At 41.9% G+C, this 17562-nt stretch overlaps 1 protein-coding gene across 2 annotated transcripts in view; it reads left to right on the plus strand.

The window, feature by feature from the left end:
• The window catches only part of Susd5 (sushi domain containing 5), a 68708-nt gene that overhangs the window by 39504 nt on the left and 11642 nt on the right, over positions 1–17562 (plus strand). The window contains exon 4 of one of the 2 annotated variants that reach the window (XM_004857900.3): positions 1950–2138. The exons of the other annotated variant lie outside the window; for it this stretch is intronic. Within the exon in view, the coding sequence (XP_004857957.1) occupies positions 1950–2138 (189 nt within the window). The remainder of the gene's footprint in view (positions 1–1949; positions 2139–17562) is intronic. 2 annotated transcript variants of the gene reach the window in all.

Here is a 17562-nt window from a genome sequence, read left to right on the forward strand (position 1 = left end):
ATAACTCAAAATGAATCATAGTCCTAAATGTAAAATAAAAAACTAATAAAACTCCTAGAATATGACATAGGAGAAAATCTAGATGACCTTGGATGTGGCAGTAACTTCCTAGATGTTAGATAGGCATGATCCATGAAAGAATGGATAAACTGAACTTACTAAAATTAATTTTTTTTCTGATCTGTAAAAGACAGTGTCAAGAGAATGAGAAGACAAGCCAAAAGCCACAGATTGGGGGAAAATATTTGCAAAAGACACATCTAATAAAGGATTGTTATGTAAAATATACAAAGAACTTTTAAAACTCAGCAATAAAAAAATGAACATCTTGGTTAAAAATTGGACAAAAAACCTAAACAGACACTTCATCAAATAAAAAGACAGCAGCAAGCATATGAAAAGATGATCAACTTCATGTGTCATTAATTAACTGCAAATTTAAACAACAGATATATTCTGATATATTCATATCAGATATCAGAATGTATCAGAATGGCCCAAATCCCAAACACTGACACCTCTGAATGCTGATGAAAATGTGGAGCAACTGGAACTCTCACTCACTTCTGATGGGAATGAAAAATAGCATGGCCACCTTGGAAGACAGTTTGGCAGCTTCTTGCAAAAGTAATACTCTTCCCACACAATCTGACAGTCACACTATTTGGTAAATGAATCAGTGGTTGCCAAGCATTGGGGATGGGAGGAATGAATAAGCATAGCACAGAGGATTTTTAGGACAGTGAAATTACTCTGTGTGATGCTACTATGGTGGATACATGTCTTCAAACATTTGTCCAAACTCATAGAATGAACAGCACCCAGAGTGGATGGTAAGATAATCTATGGATTCTGGGTGATGATGTGTCTATGTAGGTTCATTGATTATGATAGATATACCACTGTGGTGGAGGATGTTGACAGTAGAGGAGGTTTGCAGAGGGGGGAAAGTAAGTATCTGGGAACTCTGTTTTCCTCTCAATTTTGCTGTGAATCTAAAACTTCTCTAAAAAATAGTTTAATAAAAGCCATAGTACTCAGTAATACATATGATCTTACACTATTTATGTTAAAATATACAAATATTTTACATTTTTATATAATATATGTATGTGGTGTGATCAAAAACTATGGTGAATGTTTGAATTTTTAAAAATTTATTACAGTAAAAGACACATTGACATTAGACACCCTCAAGATACTCTCCCTCACTTCACACATTTAACTCATTGTTCTTGCCACTTTCTGAAGCAGTTCTAGAAGTCCTCTTTCTTGAGTATCTTTTGTTGCCCTGTCGTGGCTGCCTCAGTATCCTGAATTGATTCAAAACATTTACCTTTCATGGTCATTTTGACTTTGCGCAACATCCAGAAGTCACATGGTGCCAGATTCAGGGAATGAGGTGAGTGAGGATACACTGCAATGTTTTTATGAGCCTGCCTTTCCAGTGGATGGCACTTGGCAGCATTTTAATTTTGAACAGCATACTTACTCACTTATGTAAAAAAGGCGAGCAGAAGGGCTGGGAACATAGCTCAGTGGCGCTGCGCCTTCCTGGCGAGTGCAGGGTCCTGAGTTCAATCCCCAGTACTGGGGAGGAAAAAAGCCAAGAGGAGTTGCTGCTAGACATGTGTCTCTGGGTCCTTCTTTCAAGGACACATCAGAAGTTCATGTTGTCTGGCAACTTTAAAATAGAGTTGTAGCATTTATACCACATTTATTCATTCAAGAAATATTTCTTGAATTCCTCATCTGTGCCAGGCATTCTCCCAGGCCCTCAGGTTGCCAGAGTGAAGGGGAAACTGCCCTTGTGATCCCAGTTCAGGGAGTAGGTGGAACTCTTGGGGCAGGAGTGAGAGGTGGGGTGGGCTTTTTGCATGTGTGCATTCTCACAGGCTGAAAAAGTTCTGCACTTTTTGGAAAATCTGACAGTAATTCCTTTTTCTCAGAGAAGCCATGTGGAGACCCGCCTGCATTCCCACACACCATCCTGCAGGGCCGCACCGGCCTGGAGATGGGGGATGAGCTGCTGTATGTGTGCGCCCCGGGGTCCTTCGAAGGCCACCAAGAAACAGCCTTCACCTTGCTGTGTAACAGCTGTGGGGAGTGGTATGGCCTGGTGCAGGCCTGTGGGAAAGGTAAGCGCCCTGGGGTGGTTCCAGTGCTAGCACCTCCCAGCCCTCACAGAGCCCATACAGTGCAAGCAAAGGGCTCTGCTTCTGCTAGCTGTGGGTGGTGAGCTCTTCTTCACCAAGACGCCTTTAAGAAGAGGCTTTCAGCCTCTCAGCTGAGCTCTGGACCTGGCAATATCTCCAACTTGGCAGTCCGTTGCAGCATTTCAAAAGCACCATATGTACAGCCGAGCTCATCTTTCTTGCCAGGGGTTAATGGTGAACAAAACCCTCCCTTCTCTAAGAATCAAATTGACCCTTAGCTTTCTTGCTTATATTCCTGGAAAACTGGTCTGATGGGAACATCAACTGGGATACCCAACCAAATTTCTTCTGATAAAAATAACCCTCAAATGTAAACTGGGCCGGGAGGATTTGTAATGAATACAGTGCAGGAAAGGGGGCTTCTCTGAGCGTGGTGATTCTTATGTCTGTGCATGACCCACATGAGCACACCAAAAGCAATGCTGTGGGTTATTGCAAGCGACACGGACCCTAAAATATATTTTAATAATAATAATGGTAATAATAATAATAATAATAATAATAAAATGAGATACAGGCCTTTGGGGAACTCCCAAGCGCAGTTGATCAGACTCATCCATGCAAGTATAGTTCCCTCGAACCTGAGAAGTCGGCACAGGGGGCTGGGAGTGGAGAAGGAGACTAACTCCAGGACAGCTGTGTGGACTGCTGCAAGGGATGTTCCACTAATTTAAGCTACTTGTTCTGCCTGCCCCCTTGCTTGCTCCCTGGCCAGGAACCTTCTGGATATCAGGGGTCTCCCGTCAAGTCTCAGTATGACTGTAAAGAGTCTAGCAGACACTAAGTGACCCAAATCCTTGTCTGACTTCCCCAGATGTCCCCGTTCCACCATCACAATCCTGGGGGTCCCAGGTTCCTGCAATCCCTCCTTTTGCCCAGCTCCTTGAGAATTTTCCCAAGGAGAATAAACAGTCTTGAGTCATAGCAGGCCCAGGCTTCCTGAACAAAGATGTCATAAAGGGTGGAGTGTGTGTGGTGCCAAGGTGCTCGGGGCAGGTGGCTCCCTGTGCCCCAGCCTCCATACCTCTTGTTCCTGTTGAGCCTCTGGACTCCCCAGCTCATCACGTGGCAACAGTTGTGACTATTGGTTTTGGTGGCTCCACTTCCAGACCGGGCCTGCTACCAGGTCCAGCTGACCTCTGAGCCCCAGGACCAACTGAGCCCTAGTCTTCGAAGGACTCTAATCTCCCACCTGAAGGATCCCACACACTCACTCCCTGGAAGACCCAGGGCTTTGATTCCCTGAGGTCCTCTGCTCCCTCCCAGCTGTTGGCCCCGCCTCAGGAGTTGACTGACAGGTGTTTCTATCCCTGGACATGGATTCTGCTGGAGAGCTGCTCTCAGAGCCAGATCAGCTTGCTGTTTTCATCAGGGTCTGCAAAACAAGCTTACTCTGCAAGAGAGAGGCTCCCGGAAGTGGTTCCAGTGCTAGATGTGAAACAGAATCAGGCTCTAGCTTTACCTCCTCGACTCCAAAGTAAGATTCAAACAGCTGGTCTAGTCCAGGCTACAGACCACCAGTCATTTGAAGTACTTGTTCCACTTCTGGATAGAGTTCAAAAGCAGTTTGTTGCCTCTTCCCTGAACCAGAAGAAGAATCTAGCTCAACATGGGCAACTTGCTGCAGTTGTTGGAACCCCACTTCAATTTGCAAAACCTAAACTGCAAACCCGGCTGTGGTGGCACATGCCTATAATCCCAGCACTGTGGAGGGTGAGGCAGGAGGATTGCTGTGAGTTCAGAGCTAGCTTGGGCTACATAGTGAGTTCGAGGCCAGTCTGAACTTGCTACTGAGGAGCTTCTAGGTCAGCTGTCTGCCTCAGGAGGTAAATGTTCTGTCTCCAAGTAGAAGTGAGGTTCATCACTCACACTTACCAAACATCATAGTGAAACTATGGATATGGAGGTTTCAATAACTTCACAGGCAGCTAAGGAGGCTCAGCCTATTCCACACCAGCAGCAGGCCCCGGCCTAGCTTCCAGAGAATCCTGAGGAGGTAGAACCTTCATTAACCCAACTAGAGGCCCTAGCTCATCTTCTCGCCCCTCCTGCAGGGATTAAACCTTCTCCCAGTGATAGGAGCAGCCAGCTCAACCTCCTAAGTCTTCTGGGGAGACTGAACCTTCTGGAAGCCAATGAGAAACTCAAGCTCAGCCTGGAAAGACTCCTGAGGAAGTCAAAACTCCAGTTGAGCAAGAGCCTCAAGCTTTAGTATCTCCTCTGGAAAATATAGCTGAAACTCCACCACATCGTGAGGTGACACTTCAACCCTCAGGTCAAGCTCAGGCTCACCTTTATTACTTGCTCAATGTTAGAGTTAAACCTGTGGATGTGGAAATTACCATAATTTCAGACCCTAAGATGGAGGTTGAATCTTCTTTAGCCCAGCAGGAGGCCTGAGCCCAGCCTCCTGAGGATGTTGAACCTTCTCCCAGCCAGCAGGAGTACCCAACATCGCCTTCAGGACTCCTGGGGAGGTCGAACCTTCTGAAAGCTGGATAGAAGCCTTTCTGAAGAGATGGAACCTTCTTCCACCCAGTAGGGGCAACTGAACTCAGTCTCCAGAGCATCTTGAAGTGACAGTTTCACCGCCAGGTCACCATCAAGCTCAGCATTAACACTTGCCCAATGTGACTATTAAACCTCCAAATCTGTAGCTTACCATAACACCAGAACCCACTGCAAAGGTGAGAACTTCTCCAGGCAACCATGAGGCTACAGCTCAACCTTCAGTTCCAGTGAATAATGTGGAACCTTCTACAACCCAGCATGTCATCCCCACTATGCCTCCAGAGCCAGCTGAAGAGGTTGAACCCTGCAGGGGCATTGGCCAGGTCCACTGCAGACCTGGGCTTGTGACTCAGGCTTCATGCCAGACCCTGAGTTGTTCCCTAATCACAACAGGGCTCCTCTCACTCCCAGACTCCTCCTTCAGGGGCTGATCCCTGACCTCCCGTGCACCTGAGTACCAAGTGAAGGTTGGTTCTACAGAGGGGAATGGTTCCAGTGTCATGGTGTTACTGAATGTGTAGGATACGTCATCCCTGGGATATCTGGAAGATCTCTAGGTTCACACCCCTGTTTATCAGTCTGTTAATTTGGCTTGTTTTCATTTAGTGGCTGTCACAAACTATGCTGCTGTGCTGGTTTTCATCCATGTCATTTGGTTCACATGCGAACATTTTTCCACTGCTTCCTAGGAGTAGAATTGCTTTGCTGGTGTACGTGTGTATTGAGCTTTACTGGATACTGCCGAAGAATTTCCTAAAGTATTTTGGTCAGCTTTCTCTCCTGCTAGTGTTCTTGTTCAGAGTGCTCACCAACCTCCAAGATTTCCATCTGGTGACTCCTCTGTGGTGACTTTAGTGATAATATATTTTCCTTTCTCTGATGATAGTGAAGTTGAGCACTCATCCCATGTTAGGGATTAAAATGTTCTCATGTCAAATGTCTATTTTAAGTATTTTGTCCATTTTTCTAATTGATTGGAATTATTTACATTCATAGGTTTTTTTACACAAAATGTTCAATTAGTATGTTGCAAGTATTCCTTCCCATTCTGTGACTTATCTCTTTACTCCTTGGAGTATCTTTTAATGGATAGTTTGTTTTTTTCTATTTCAGTACTTTTCAAACTCTCTGTGGATTATTATGATTTTTTTCTAGGCAGTGACAGACTGACACTTTAATAAAATGCCTTACTGTAAAAATAAAATAGAATCTCAATTTAAACACAGTATTTTGTTGCAGTAAATAATGGATACAAAATTCTCCTATCAAGTTGTTGCAAAGCTTCTAAAAACCTTGTCTCCGTGTATCTACTTAGTGCATACCAGCAATAAAAAATTACAGACAGGGACAAGCGCTAGACTTACAATATGAGCTACCCTTCTGGTACCCACATTCATCTTCAGATCCTTAATGTTTTTTCTCATGATGCACTCGAGTGTGGTGCCATCCCCTGAGCCACACCCACCAGCCAAATGGGTTTTACTGGCCCCAGTAGAATGAGAACTAAATGCAGGTTTTGTGTGTTCAAAATAGTGTTTATTTTCTCACTGCAATGCAAAATTGTTAGAGCTTTCAGATGCTGGGCAGGAATTCTGGCTTCTACACTTGACAGGGTATACAAACCGTTACAGTTTTCATTACTCTGTAGATTGGAAGTATCTGTGTTATTCTTTTTTAAAAATCTCTAAGTGTGTATTATAAGAATATATTCACTAGATATTTCACTCCACTGTGCACATTTATTTTTTTCCAGTGACCAACAACTTTTTTATTATGATATTTAGAGAAATTTAATCTCTATCTAGAAGTTCTAATTTAATCTCAAATTAGAGAAAAAGTCTTTTTGGCAGAGTGAGTCAAGCAAGGGTTAAAGCTGAGTGAATCTGGGTTTGGATAATAATTCTTCCTTGTGCCAGCTGAGTGGCCGTTCATCTGTTCGCTCCATAGCCCATCATTTAGCAGTATCCTAAGTGCCACATACACAAAGTTGAGTCAAACACTGTCCCAGCCCTGAGGGAGACACTAGTAATCGGATGCCTCAAAGGAGAGAGGGAAGCAGAGGTAATAAGGTAGTGGGGGAAGGCTGGGAAGTGAGGTCTAGTAGATGACATTTTAGAGAAAGTGTTTTGAGATAGAAGTGGTCAGTGAATGCAGAGGCTGCTGAAATCAAGCAAATGAAAGCTAAAATGTGTGCACTGCCTTCACAGTGTGAAGAAGGTTCTGGTGGCCTTGTATTTCAGTGTGCTTTGTGAGGGGAGGATGTACACAGCCACACTGGCCTGGTACAGAAATGAGACGGGGTGAGAGACAGGGCCGAGGCCAAGGGACTTGGTCTTCAATCTCTGGTGTTCGTGAAGAGGGTCAGGGAACCCAAAAAGGCAGAGCTGGAAGAAAATCTGGTGTCCAAAGAAGTTGTCAGGGCTCGTTTTGTTCGTTTGCTTGCTTTTATTATTTTTTGAGATGATTTCCATTTTAAGAGATTTGTACTTATTTAAATGATGATAGAAAGGAATAGAAGAGAAAGGGGAGACTGAACAGTTCTCTTGACTTTCCTGAGACTTAATTTGCTCTTAAGAGAAAATAAATACTATCACATGTCTAACTAATGGGTTCCTGGGTTTTCTTGTCTTGAATGGGTGAGGACTTATTTTATCTGCCATTTTCTTTCCCTCTGTGTGTGAGTTTTTCCTCTAGCTTTGGACCTCAGGATCCTGGTCTGGGTCTGGCCATTTAGTTTCCTGTTCAAACCCACACATCTTGGTTTTCATTTCCATCTTGTCAGTAGGGACTCTCTAAGATGTACTCTGTATCTAACTATAATTGGTCATAGCTCTAATTACAGGAAAATCCTGATGCTTTGCTCTTTAAACATGGATGCCACAGATTTCCATGCCAGATCTGGTTTCTTTGGGCTTCTATATGTTACCAAGTCCCTTGTCCATGTTCAAGGCCATGTTTTCTCCTCAACCATTGGTACTCTAAGAAGAGTTCCTGCCCTGGCTACAGGATCCCAGTGTCAACATTCCTGAGGTGACCGTGGGGCTCCTGTGGCATACTGTCCACTCCTCATTCTCATTTGATAATGCCTTCAGCACCTCTTCTCTCTGCTGTTGCAGCCCCTGGTTGAGGTGGGACCATACATCCTATCTCTGTGGTTGGAGTGGAACAGAAGAGCTGTGACCAAGAGGAGCCCAAGACAGATAACCCAGACATGTGATTCATAGACTGATCCCTGAAAATATGCTCCTTGTTCCACCTTGAAAACATACCACAGGATATCTATCGCCAAGTATTAAGACAGGCTCAGAAGGTCACTGAGACCCTCCACCCCAAGTTCCATAGGTTCTGTTTGTACTTTCTGGTCTCTAGTATTGGAAAGTGCTGCCAACCTTAACTTCCCTCTCCTGCCCATCACCTCTGAGTCCATCGACAAATATACAGCCTTTCTTTCCCTTCCCTGGCCTGGCTCATCCACCTCCTACTCCTGAGAATTGTGTTTTTATTTTCAAACCATTAATATTTAATTTGTGTACCATAGACTACACATTTAAAGTATAAAACTATTGGAGTTATCACAGATATATATACACCCATGAAAATACTACCCTCACCAAAATATAGAGCATTTCCATCATTTCCATGTCTCCTGTGTGCCCCTTTCTGTGGCAGGAGTTTTTCATACTTTATAACCTTTAATCTTTACAAGTCTGGGAGTAGAAATGAGTTGATTTTTTTTTTAATATTAGGCATTGAACCCAGGGCCTTTGCACTGAGCTACATCCCCAGTTGTTGCTTTAGTTTGTTTGTTTGCTTGCTTGCTTGCTTGCTTGCTTTCCTTTCTTTCTTTCAGACAGGGTTTTACTAAGTCACAAAATTGCCTACCTGGTCTCAAACTTGGAGTTCTCCTACCTGCCCAGAGTGCTAGGATTACAGGCATGCACCACTTTACCCAACTAGCCCCAATTTACAGATGGTAAAACTGAAGTGCAGCAACATTCGGTGACCAGCCTGTGTCACATGGCCAGAAGGAAACAGAGCCAAGATTGAGGCCTGTCTGATTCCAAGGCCTGCATCATATGGCTGTACTACCCCAGGGCCTCGAAGCTCCCAGCAGGGCAGGGCATCAGGGCAGTTCACTTTCATGCTGGTTGTCTTCTTAAGAAGCCCCTCTGCCCTTTCTCTCTAAAGGCAGCCTTTTGTTTTCTTAAATTCAGTTTCTGTTTTTCTCCATCTTTTGGACTTACTTTTTTTCATAGAATCAGCATGAGGCTAAAACTGAATTTAGAATTTCCTTGTCAATATTACCATATTTGTTCAGAGGTTCACTGAACCACTGGTTATTTCTGGCATGTCTGGTTGCCTTTTTAAAAATTACTATTTTTAAAGGCTGTGTAACCAAGACCAGAGGAAAAAAAGAAAGTATGTGTGGGCTTCCTAAAATGAAACAACATAAAAAAGATGGGAGAGGCCGCATTAGCCCAGGTTCTGGGCTCCCGCCTGCATACTTCAGCCCCTGGCTATGTCATACCCTGATAAGAAACAGCGACATTCAAACAGAGACAGAGAACAGAACAAATCAGTGCCTACTAGAGTCGGGGCGGGGGGGGGGTGGGTGGGGAGAAGAAATGGGACAATGTGGGTCAGACACAAAGTACCAGATTGGTAGGCTGAACAAGTTTAGAGAATTAGGGGATTTTGTTCATTTGGTTTTGCTTTTGAATGCTTCACTATGTTGCTCGGGCTGGCTTCACACTCCCGGACTCAAGTGATCCTCCTGTCTTGTCTTCCCCAGTAGTTGAAACTACAGATGTGCACCTCTGTGCCTGGCTGCAGTCTAGAGATTTTTTTCTTTTTTTCTTAAGGGGGTGGGATTTTGAGACAGGGTCTTTCTGTGTAGTTCAGGCTGGCCTTGAACCCACTATGTAGCCCAGACTGCCCTCAAACTCATGGCGATCCTCAGCCTCCCAAGTGCTGGGATTATAGGCATGTGCCACCACACCCAACTAGAGATTTAGACATGAGAATTATAAGTAACTGTACTGAAGGTAGAATTCACGCTGAATAAATAGATTTTAGCTGGTCTTGCTACAAAAGCAAAAACAACAAAAAAGAGTACGTGTGGCACCAAATATGTTAATGTGCATCACTATAGTAACTTTGTTATATATATATATCCCATCACATGACATTATATATATATATATATATATTTTTTTTTTTAATGTGTGTGTGTGTACCAGGGACTGAACTCGGGACCCTTGCACTTGCTACACAGGCGGTGGAACCACTGAGCTAAATCCCCAGCTATATTTTATTTATTTATTTATTTATTTATTGGGTACCGGGGATCGAACTCGGGACCTTGCGCTTGTGAGGCAGGTGCCGGAACCACTGAGCTAAATCCCTGGCCCCCAAGCTATATTTTAAATAAATATATATATTATATATATATAGTAATATTTATTTAGAAAAACAAAACAGCAGAGTACAGGCCATACCTCTCCATTTACTCCTGACTTATATCTGTGTTGTTTCCCAAAAGTAGCAGCCAAATATAAATGCACAGCAAATGACCTGCTTTTGCCAGAAGGACCCACAAAGCTTCCATTTCCTAGACTTGCTGGTTGTGGGAGTGTGGGGCCAGGAGCCCTGGAGGACGCCAGGTGAGCTGAGTCACTGCAGCCTCAGGAAAGCCAAGGGGAAGTGAGACAATTAGCACCTCCACAGGCGAAGGGCTGGGCTTCTTCATCTTGTGGGCAGAATCGACTCTGGTTTAAATTTGGTGAATAACGAACTTTACTGTTTCCCATGAGGAGAAAAACAGGCTTGGGATCCTTTGTCCTGAGGAGACTGTTTGTAAACACTCATTGTCCTTGTTGTTTTGGGAAACCCAGGACATAGTGAGAACCTGTTCCTGAGCCAGGAGCTTCACCTGTGACCCTAGGGAGACAGGAAGAGCCCGGCTGCTGGCCCTGGGCTTTGTCCAAGGGTGCTGTTGCCTCGGGGATCTCTGGAAGCAGAAGCTGAGCAACACACACATGCACACGCATGGGCACACCTGTGCGAGTCCAGGTGGAGGCAGGCCGAGGGGCTGCCAGGCTAGCGCTTCCTGCACAAGGAGGGGTGGGATGGAGAGCACGGCTCATCTACTGCCCTATTCCAGTGCTTTTGGACTTTATTTAAACTCATAGGCTAGGTTACACCAGAGGAGGAATTGAACAGACAGGGATTATGCCCAGGACTAGAACTCAAAGGTCATTTATCATCTTTTGTCTCTGTCATAAATAGAATAATGCCCTACCTGAGGGACTTCCAAACTGTAGCAAGCTTTATAAAAACTAGTTTCCATCACTCATTTATTCACCTCTTCATCCATTCATTTATTCATCTGACAGGCATTTGTGGAACGTCTACTACATGCCACGTACCATGCTACATGCTAGGGAATCAAAGGCAGAAGGGACCTGTCCTGGTTGCCTCAGGGAGTCCCTGGGCTAGGGCTGGGGCTGGGGTGGAACTGGGCAGGCTGTGCAGTGACTGTAGGATGGTGATCAGTGCAGGGGTGGCAAAGATGACTTGTTTTGATGGCTGCTGATGGACGAATGCTGTTCCCATTGTCCCGGGTTATAACACGTTAGTCCCAACCTGAGACCGTGGTAGGGTTCAAGTCTCAAGCACTATGAGAGTCCAGGTTTGGTTTCACCTTGTCCACCTAGGGCTGTGAAGTATCTCTAAAATGTTTTTAGACAATTTCTGTATCATACACAACTTTCATTTAAATAGTGATAGCCTGTTTCTAACATTATCATTGATATGTTACTGATTTTACCAATAGAGAGCCATTTCAGGCTTTCAAAGTGCTGAGTAGCAAAGCAGTGGTTTTGGTCAAGATGCAGATCAGAAAGCCCGGTGTGGTGGGACACACCTGTAATCCCAGCTGTTTGGGAGACTGAGCCAGGAAGACCTCACATTCAAGGACAGTCTGGGCAAGATAGCAAGATCTCTCTTTTTTTTTTTTTTTTTAAAAAGGACGATAGAAGTACCTGTAGTAGCCACATGTGGAGGATGTGTTTCCTGGTGAGAATGCTGACTATCCACCCCACACTGTGAATTCTTAATTAGAATACTAACAGCAACTTGTTTACAGCTTAACATAAGTAACACATACACAATATCACACATTATTATAATATAGTACTCTATATTCTTAAATTTTCTTTTTTTTTTTGTTACCGGGGATTGAACTTGGGACCTTGCGCTTTCGAGGCAGGCACCGGAACCACTGAGCTAAACCCCCGGCCCTATTCTTAAATATTCAATGTCTAGACATCCTAAGAAGAATGAATACCTATTGTCAACATAAAATTGAGTAACATGTCACAAAGCACAATATTGTTGCATTACATTTTCTTGCCCCTCAAAGATTATAGCCATTGTTTATTTCTCCTCTTCTTCTTCTTCTTCTTCTCCTTCTCCTCCTCCTCCTCCTCCTTCTTCTTCTTCCTCTTCCTTTCCTCTTCTAAAAATAACATGTTGATGCCAGGGATGTAGCTCAATGGCACCGCACCTGCACACCTGCCTGGCAAGTACAAGGTCCCGAGTTCAATTCCCAGTAAAAAAAAACAAAACAAAACATGTTGAGGTAAAATTTTAGGCAAGCTTAATTTAAGTTTTATCCTTTTGTATGATTTGCCTTTTCTACCTGCATATCGGTTGAATTTTTTCTTTATCCTTGGCATTCAGTAGGTAATTCTGTAACAGATTTTCTTGGAACATGGTGTGTACTTTTGATTGTTTATTTAAATTTTTATTTAAGGGTAATATAAATACAGAATGTTTTAAAAATCAAAGGTTTTGCAGCTCAGTGAATTATCATACTAACAACACACCCGGATAACCATCATCCAGGTTAAGAAATAGAACATCCCCAGCAATCCAAGAACATTCCTAGTGCTCCCTTCCAGGCACGGCCTCCTGGAGAATAACCATTTTCCATGTTTCTAAAACCATAAATTATGCTTTCCCTGCTTGAACTTTACTTAAGTGGAAGCACAAAAAACGTACTCTTCTGTATGGTTTTCTCTGCCCAGAATTATGTCTTTGAGAGACAGCATGTTCCAGAAAGCAAGACTTCATTTCTTTTCTTGGCTATCGAGTATTCCATTCTACTGCTTATGCCTGCTTCTCTGATTCCGGTGTGAGCCCTGAGAAGAATATTCCTGTGTAGTCTTTGGTCGTCCATGTTGCACACTTTCCTCTAGGATTTTCCATTTTCTAGAATGGTGTTTGTATACTTAGGAATTCAGTTGGTGGATCATAAGATACTTCCATGTTTGACTTTAGATAGATAAGGCCCTGTTTTGAAAATGGTTGCACAATTTGTGCTCCCACCAGTAATGTTTGAGGGTTCTACATTACTCACCAGTCCCATTCTGCTAGGCATGTTTGTAATCTCACTTCATTTGAATTTCCTTGATTATTAATAATGTTTAGGCACTTTATCGTATGTTTATTGGTTGTTTGAGTATCTCGTTTGAGAAGTGCCTATTCAATTCACTTGCCTGTTTTTCTGCTGTCATCTGTTTATTTCATATTTATTTGTAGGAATTCTTATATTATTATGGGTACCAGAACTTCTAAGGTTCTATGTGTTGCAAATATCTTCATACTATTTTTGATGGATAGAATTTTAATGTAGTCTAATTTGGTAGTCCTTCCTTTAAAAAAAATTGTGATAGAAAATCCATAACATAAAATTGACCATCTCGGGCCTGGGATTTAGCTCAGTGGTTCCACCACCTGCCTCACAAGCGCGAGGTCCCAAGTTCGATCCCAGGTACCAAAAACAAAAACAGGGTAGTCTCGCCTGGTGATGGCAATCTATGAACTAACCTTGGGAGCCCAGATGGAAAGCTGGGATAATATCGACCATCTCAACCATCTTTTACATGTACAGATCAGTAGAATTCACATCAATGTATTCACATTGTTGGGAAATAGATCTGCAGAACTTTTCCATCTTGTAAATCTGAAACTCTGCATCCATTGTACAATAACTTCTCTCTTCCTCCTTTCCCCAGGCTATGGTAACTACCCTTCTCTTCTTCATTTCTAAGAATTTGACTACTTTTGGTACCTCATAGAATTATACAGTAGAATTATATCGTATTTGCATTTTTGTGAGTGGCTTATTTCACTTAGCATAATATCCTCAGCATTCATCCAAGTGATGTTACTCTTTTCCCTTTTTTTTTGTACCGGGGATCAAACTCGGGTCCTTGTTACTTATTTCCTTTTAAAAATCAGTTTTTCTGGGCCAGGGAATTAGCTCAGCTGTTCCACCGCCTGCCTTGCAAGCTCAAGGTCCCGAGTTCGATCCCTGGTATCAAAAAAAAAATCAATTTTTCCATATTTTAAAAAATCAAGTTCAGGAAATTTCCTTATGTTTGTCACATCTAACTTTTTTTTTAATTGTGTTGACTTTTTTTGTGTGTGGGGGCAGGTTGAGACAGGGCCTTGCTATGTAGTTCAAGCTGGCCTTGAAGTCACTATGTAGCCCAGGCTGGCCTCGAATTCATGGCAATCCTTCTGCATTAGCCTCCCGAGTGCTGGGATTACAAGTGTGCACCATCACACGCAGCTTATTGTGTTGACTTTTGTTAAATATTTTTCTGATACTCTTTTTTTGCAAATATTAAAGCAACTGTACATCCCTAAAATGAATCTAACTTGGTGTATTATCTTTTTAATATACTAGTCAGCTCAGTTTAACATATTAGCATATTTTTGGATGTAGTTTGGCAACATTTTATATGAGATTTTGCATTTCTGTTTAGTGAGATTGGTTTGTATTATTACTTTCTTATCATGTCTTTGCCAGGTATTAGTACCAAGGTTACACTGATATTTAAATAAGTTGGGAAATATTTCCTTTTTCTGTCCTCGATTAAGACTTTGTGTAAGAGTGGAATTATTCTGTGAAATATCACACAGAATTCACGGGCAAAGCCACCTGTGCCAAGAGCTTCTTGCATGTGGAGGTTCACTTTTGTTAAAGGTGTATAAAATGTCTCTATTTCTTCTTGTGTCACTTTTGGTAAGTTGTATTTCTTTTGAATTTTTTCTATTTCATCAGAATTTTTAGTTTTTTTAGACATACATTTATCATAGAATCCTGTTATTGGCTTTTCTACTGTCTGAAAACTCTGTGGTGATGTCCCTTTTTTGTTTTTGTTTATTTTTGGCTTTTGTGCATGTGTGTGTGCATGTGCTGGGGAACAAACCCAGGGCCTTCCATGTGCTAAGCATTTATTCTACCATGAGCTCTGCCCCCAGGGCCTGATGTTTTCTATTTGTGTCTTCTCTAAGTATTTTTCTTTTCTTTTCTTTTGCAGTACTGGGGATCAAATCCAGGAATGCTCTACCACTGAGCTACATCCTGATCCTTTTTAGATTTTTTTTTGGTTTGAGACAGGGTCTCCCTCAATTGGCTAGGCTAGACTCCTAGTTGTGATCCTCCTTCATCGGCCTCCCAAGTAGCTGGGATTACAGGTGCGAGCCACCATGCCCTGTCTACTTAGTCTTTTTTTTGGAACCAGGGATCAAACTCAGGACCTTGTGCTTGCGAGGCAGGCGGTGGAACCACTGAGCTAAATCCCCAGCCCCCCTACCTAGTCTTGCTAGGAGTTTATCAATGCTATTCATCTTTTCAAAGAATCAACTTTTGACTCTATGATCCTTTCTATTGTATATTTATATTTTATTTTATTAATTTATGCTCTTTTTAAATCTTTCTTTTGTTACTTTGTGTTTAACTTACTCTTTTTTCCCCAGATTCCTGAGATCAATGATTTTCAACCATTTTCTTTTCTAACATAAGTGCTTAAAAGTATAACTTTCCCTAGCACAACTTTTATTGCTTCACACCAGTTGTGATATGTCATATTTTCATTACCATTCAGTTAGAATGTTTTCTAATTCCTTTTATAATTTCTTCTTTGACCCATAAGTTTTTTGATAGTTTTGTTTAATTTCCATATATATGAGAATTCCCTAGTAATGTTTTACCTGTTAATTTCCTATGGCCAGAGAAAACATGTGTGATCCAAACCTTTATAAAGTTTGTTGATAGTTCTTTTGTGGTCAATTTTATAGAAATTAGTCTGTGTGCACTTGAAAAGAATGTTTATCTTACAGTTATGGGATATGGTCTATATATGTCAAGTAGGCCAGGTTTACTAAGCATGTTTTTCAGATCTGTATTCTTACCTTTTTTCTACTTGTTCTGATTGTTAATGATAGCAATGTTTAAAATATCTGTGATCAAAGATTTATTTCTCCTTTCAGTTCATGTATTTAGATTCATGTATTTTGATCCAATATTACAAAGTGCGTACAGTTTTAGAATGTAATGTCTTCCTGGTGAATTGAATCACTTGTCTTTATGAAATAGCCGTCTTTATCTCCAGTAGTGTTTTTTGCGTTTAAGTCTTCTTTTCTGGTTAGTCCTTTCATAGCTTTTTTCCTCTGTTCTTTCACTTTCAACTTCTCTGTCTGCTTATAATTAAAATGTGTCTCTTATAAGCACCGTGTATATTCCATTTCTTTATATAGGTTGACAACCTTTGTCTTTACATTGTCACAGAAATTCACTTTACATTTAACCGTTACTAGATTTGAGTTTAAAAGTGAGTCAAGGATTTAGCTCAGTGGTTTCGCTGCCTGCCCTGCAAGCACAAGGACCCAAGTTTGATCCCCAGTACCAAAACAGAAAAAAATAAATAAAAGTACTATCTTTTCATTTTTGCTGTGTTCCATATGTTCTTGTTTATTTTGTTTGTTTACTCATTTGTTTTTGTTGTTTCTTTTTTTTTTTTTTTTTTTTGTACCAGGGATCGAACTTGGGACCTTGTGCTTGCGAGGCAGGCAGCAGAACCACTGAGCTAAATCCCCAGCCCTTACTCATTTGTTTTTGAGGCAAGATCTCACTAACTTAGCCAGGCTGACCTTAAACTTGCAATCTTCCTGCTTCTGTTTTCCAAGTAGTTGAATTAGAAGCATACAGCACTATGCCCACCTTCTTTCTTCTTTTTTTCTGTGTCTTCTTGCCTTCTTTTGCAGTGATTAAGCATTTCTTATTATTACATTTATGCTATTAGCTTCTAATACATTCTTCTGCTCCTTCAATGATTACTCGAGAAACTGCCCCAGGTACGCTTGACTTATCAAAATTTTAAATAAATTAATACTTTACTATTTCCTGAATAATTTAAAGCCTTTTGACTCCATTTACTTGCTCCCAACTTCAGCACTATTGTCAAATGTTTTGAATATATATATATATATATATATATATATAGTATGTACTTGTTGCTTTGTGCAGTGTATTAGTCATTTTACTAGAACAAAATACCCAACACTTGCAACTTAAAGGGGAGAGATTAAGTAGGCTCACTGCTTTCAGTGGGTTCAGTCCATGGTAAGCTGGCTCCAAAGAAGAAACAGCATGGTGTCAGAGGACAGCTTCTCATCCCACAGCAGCCAGGAAGGAGCCAGGGACAGGAATACACACTTCCAGGGCCACGGATTTAGCTCAGTGGTTCTGCCACCTGCCTTGAAAGTGCAAGGTCCCGAGTTAAATCCCTAGTACCAAAAAAAAAAAAAAAGAATACATACTTCCAAGTCATGTCCCTAGTGACCTACTTGTAACTAGGCCCCACCTCCTAACAGTTCAGTCATGAATTCATCAGTGAATTAGTCTGCTGATAAGTATAGCACCCCCCATGATCCAATTACCTTCCAAAAGCCCCACCTCTAAATACATGAGACTTTGGGG

Source organism: Heterocephalus glaber, unplaced genomic scaffold, assembly GCF_053883595.1.
Source record: "Heterocephalus glaber isolate CG9 unplaced genomic scaffold, H.glaber_assembly_v1.0 deba00001472, whole genome shotgun sequence".
NCBI lineage: Eukaryota > Metazoa > Chordata > Mammalia > Rodentia > Bathyergidae > Heterocephalus > Heterocephalus glaber.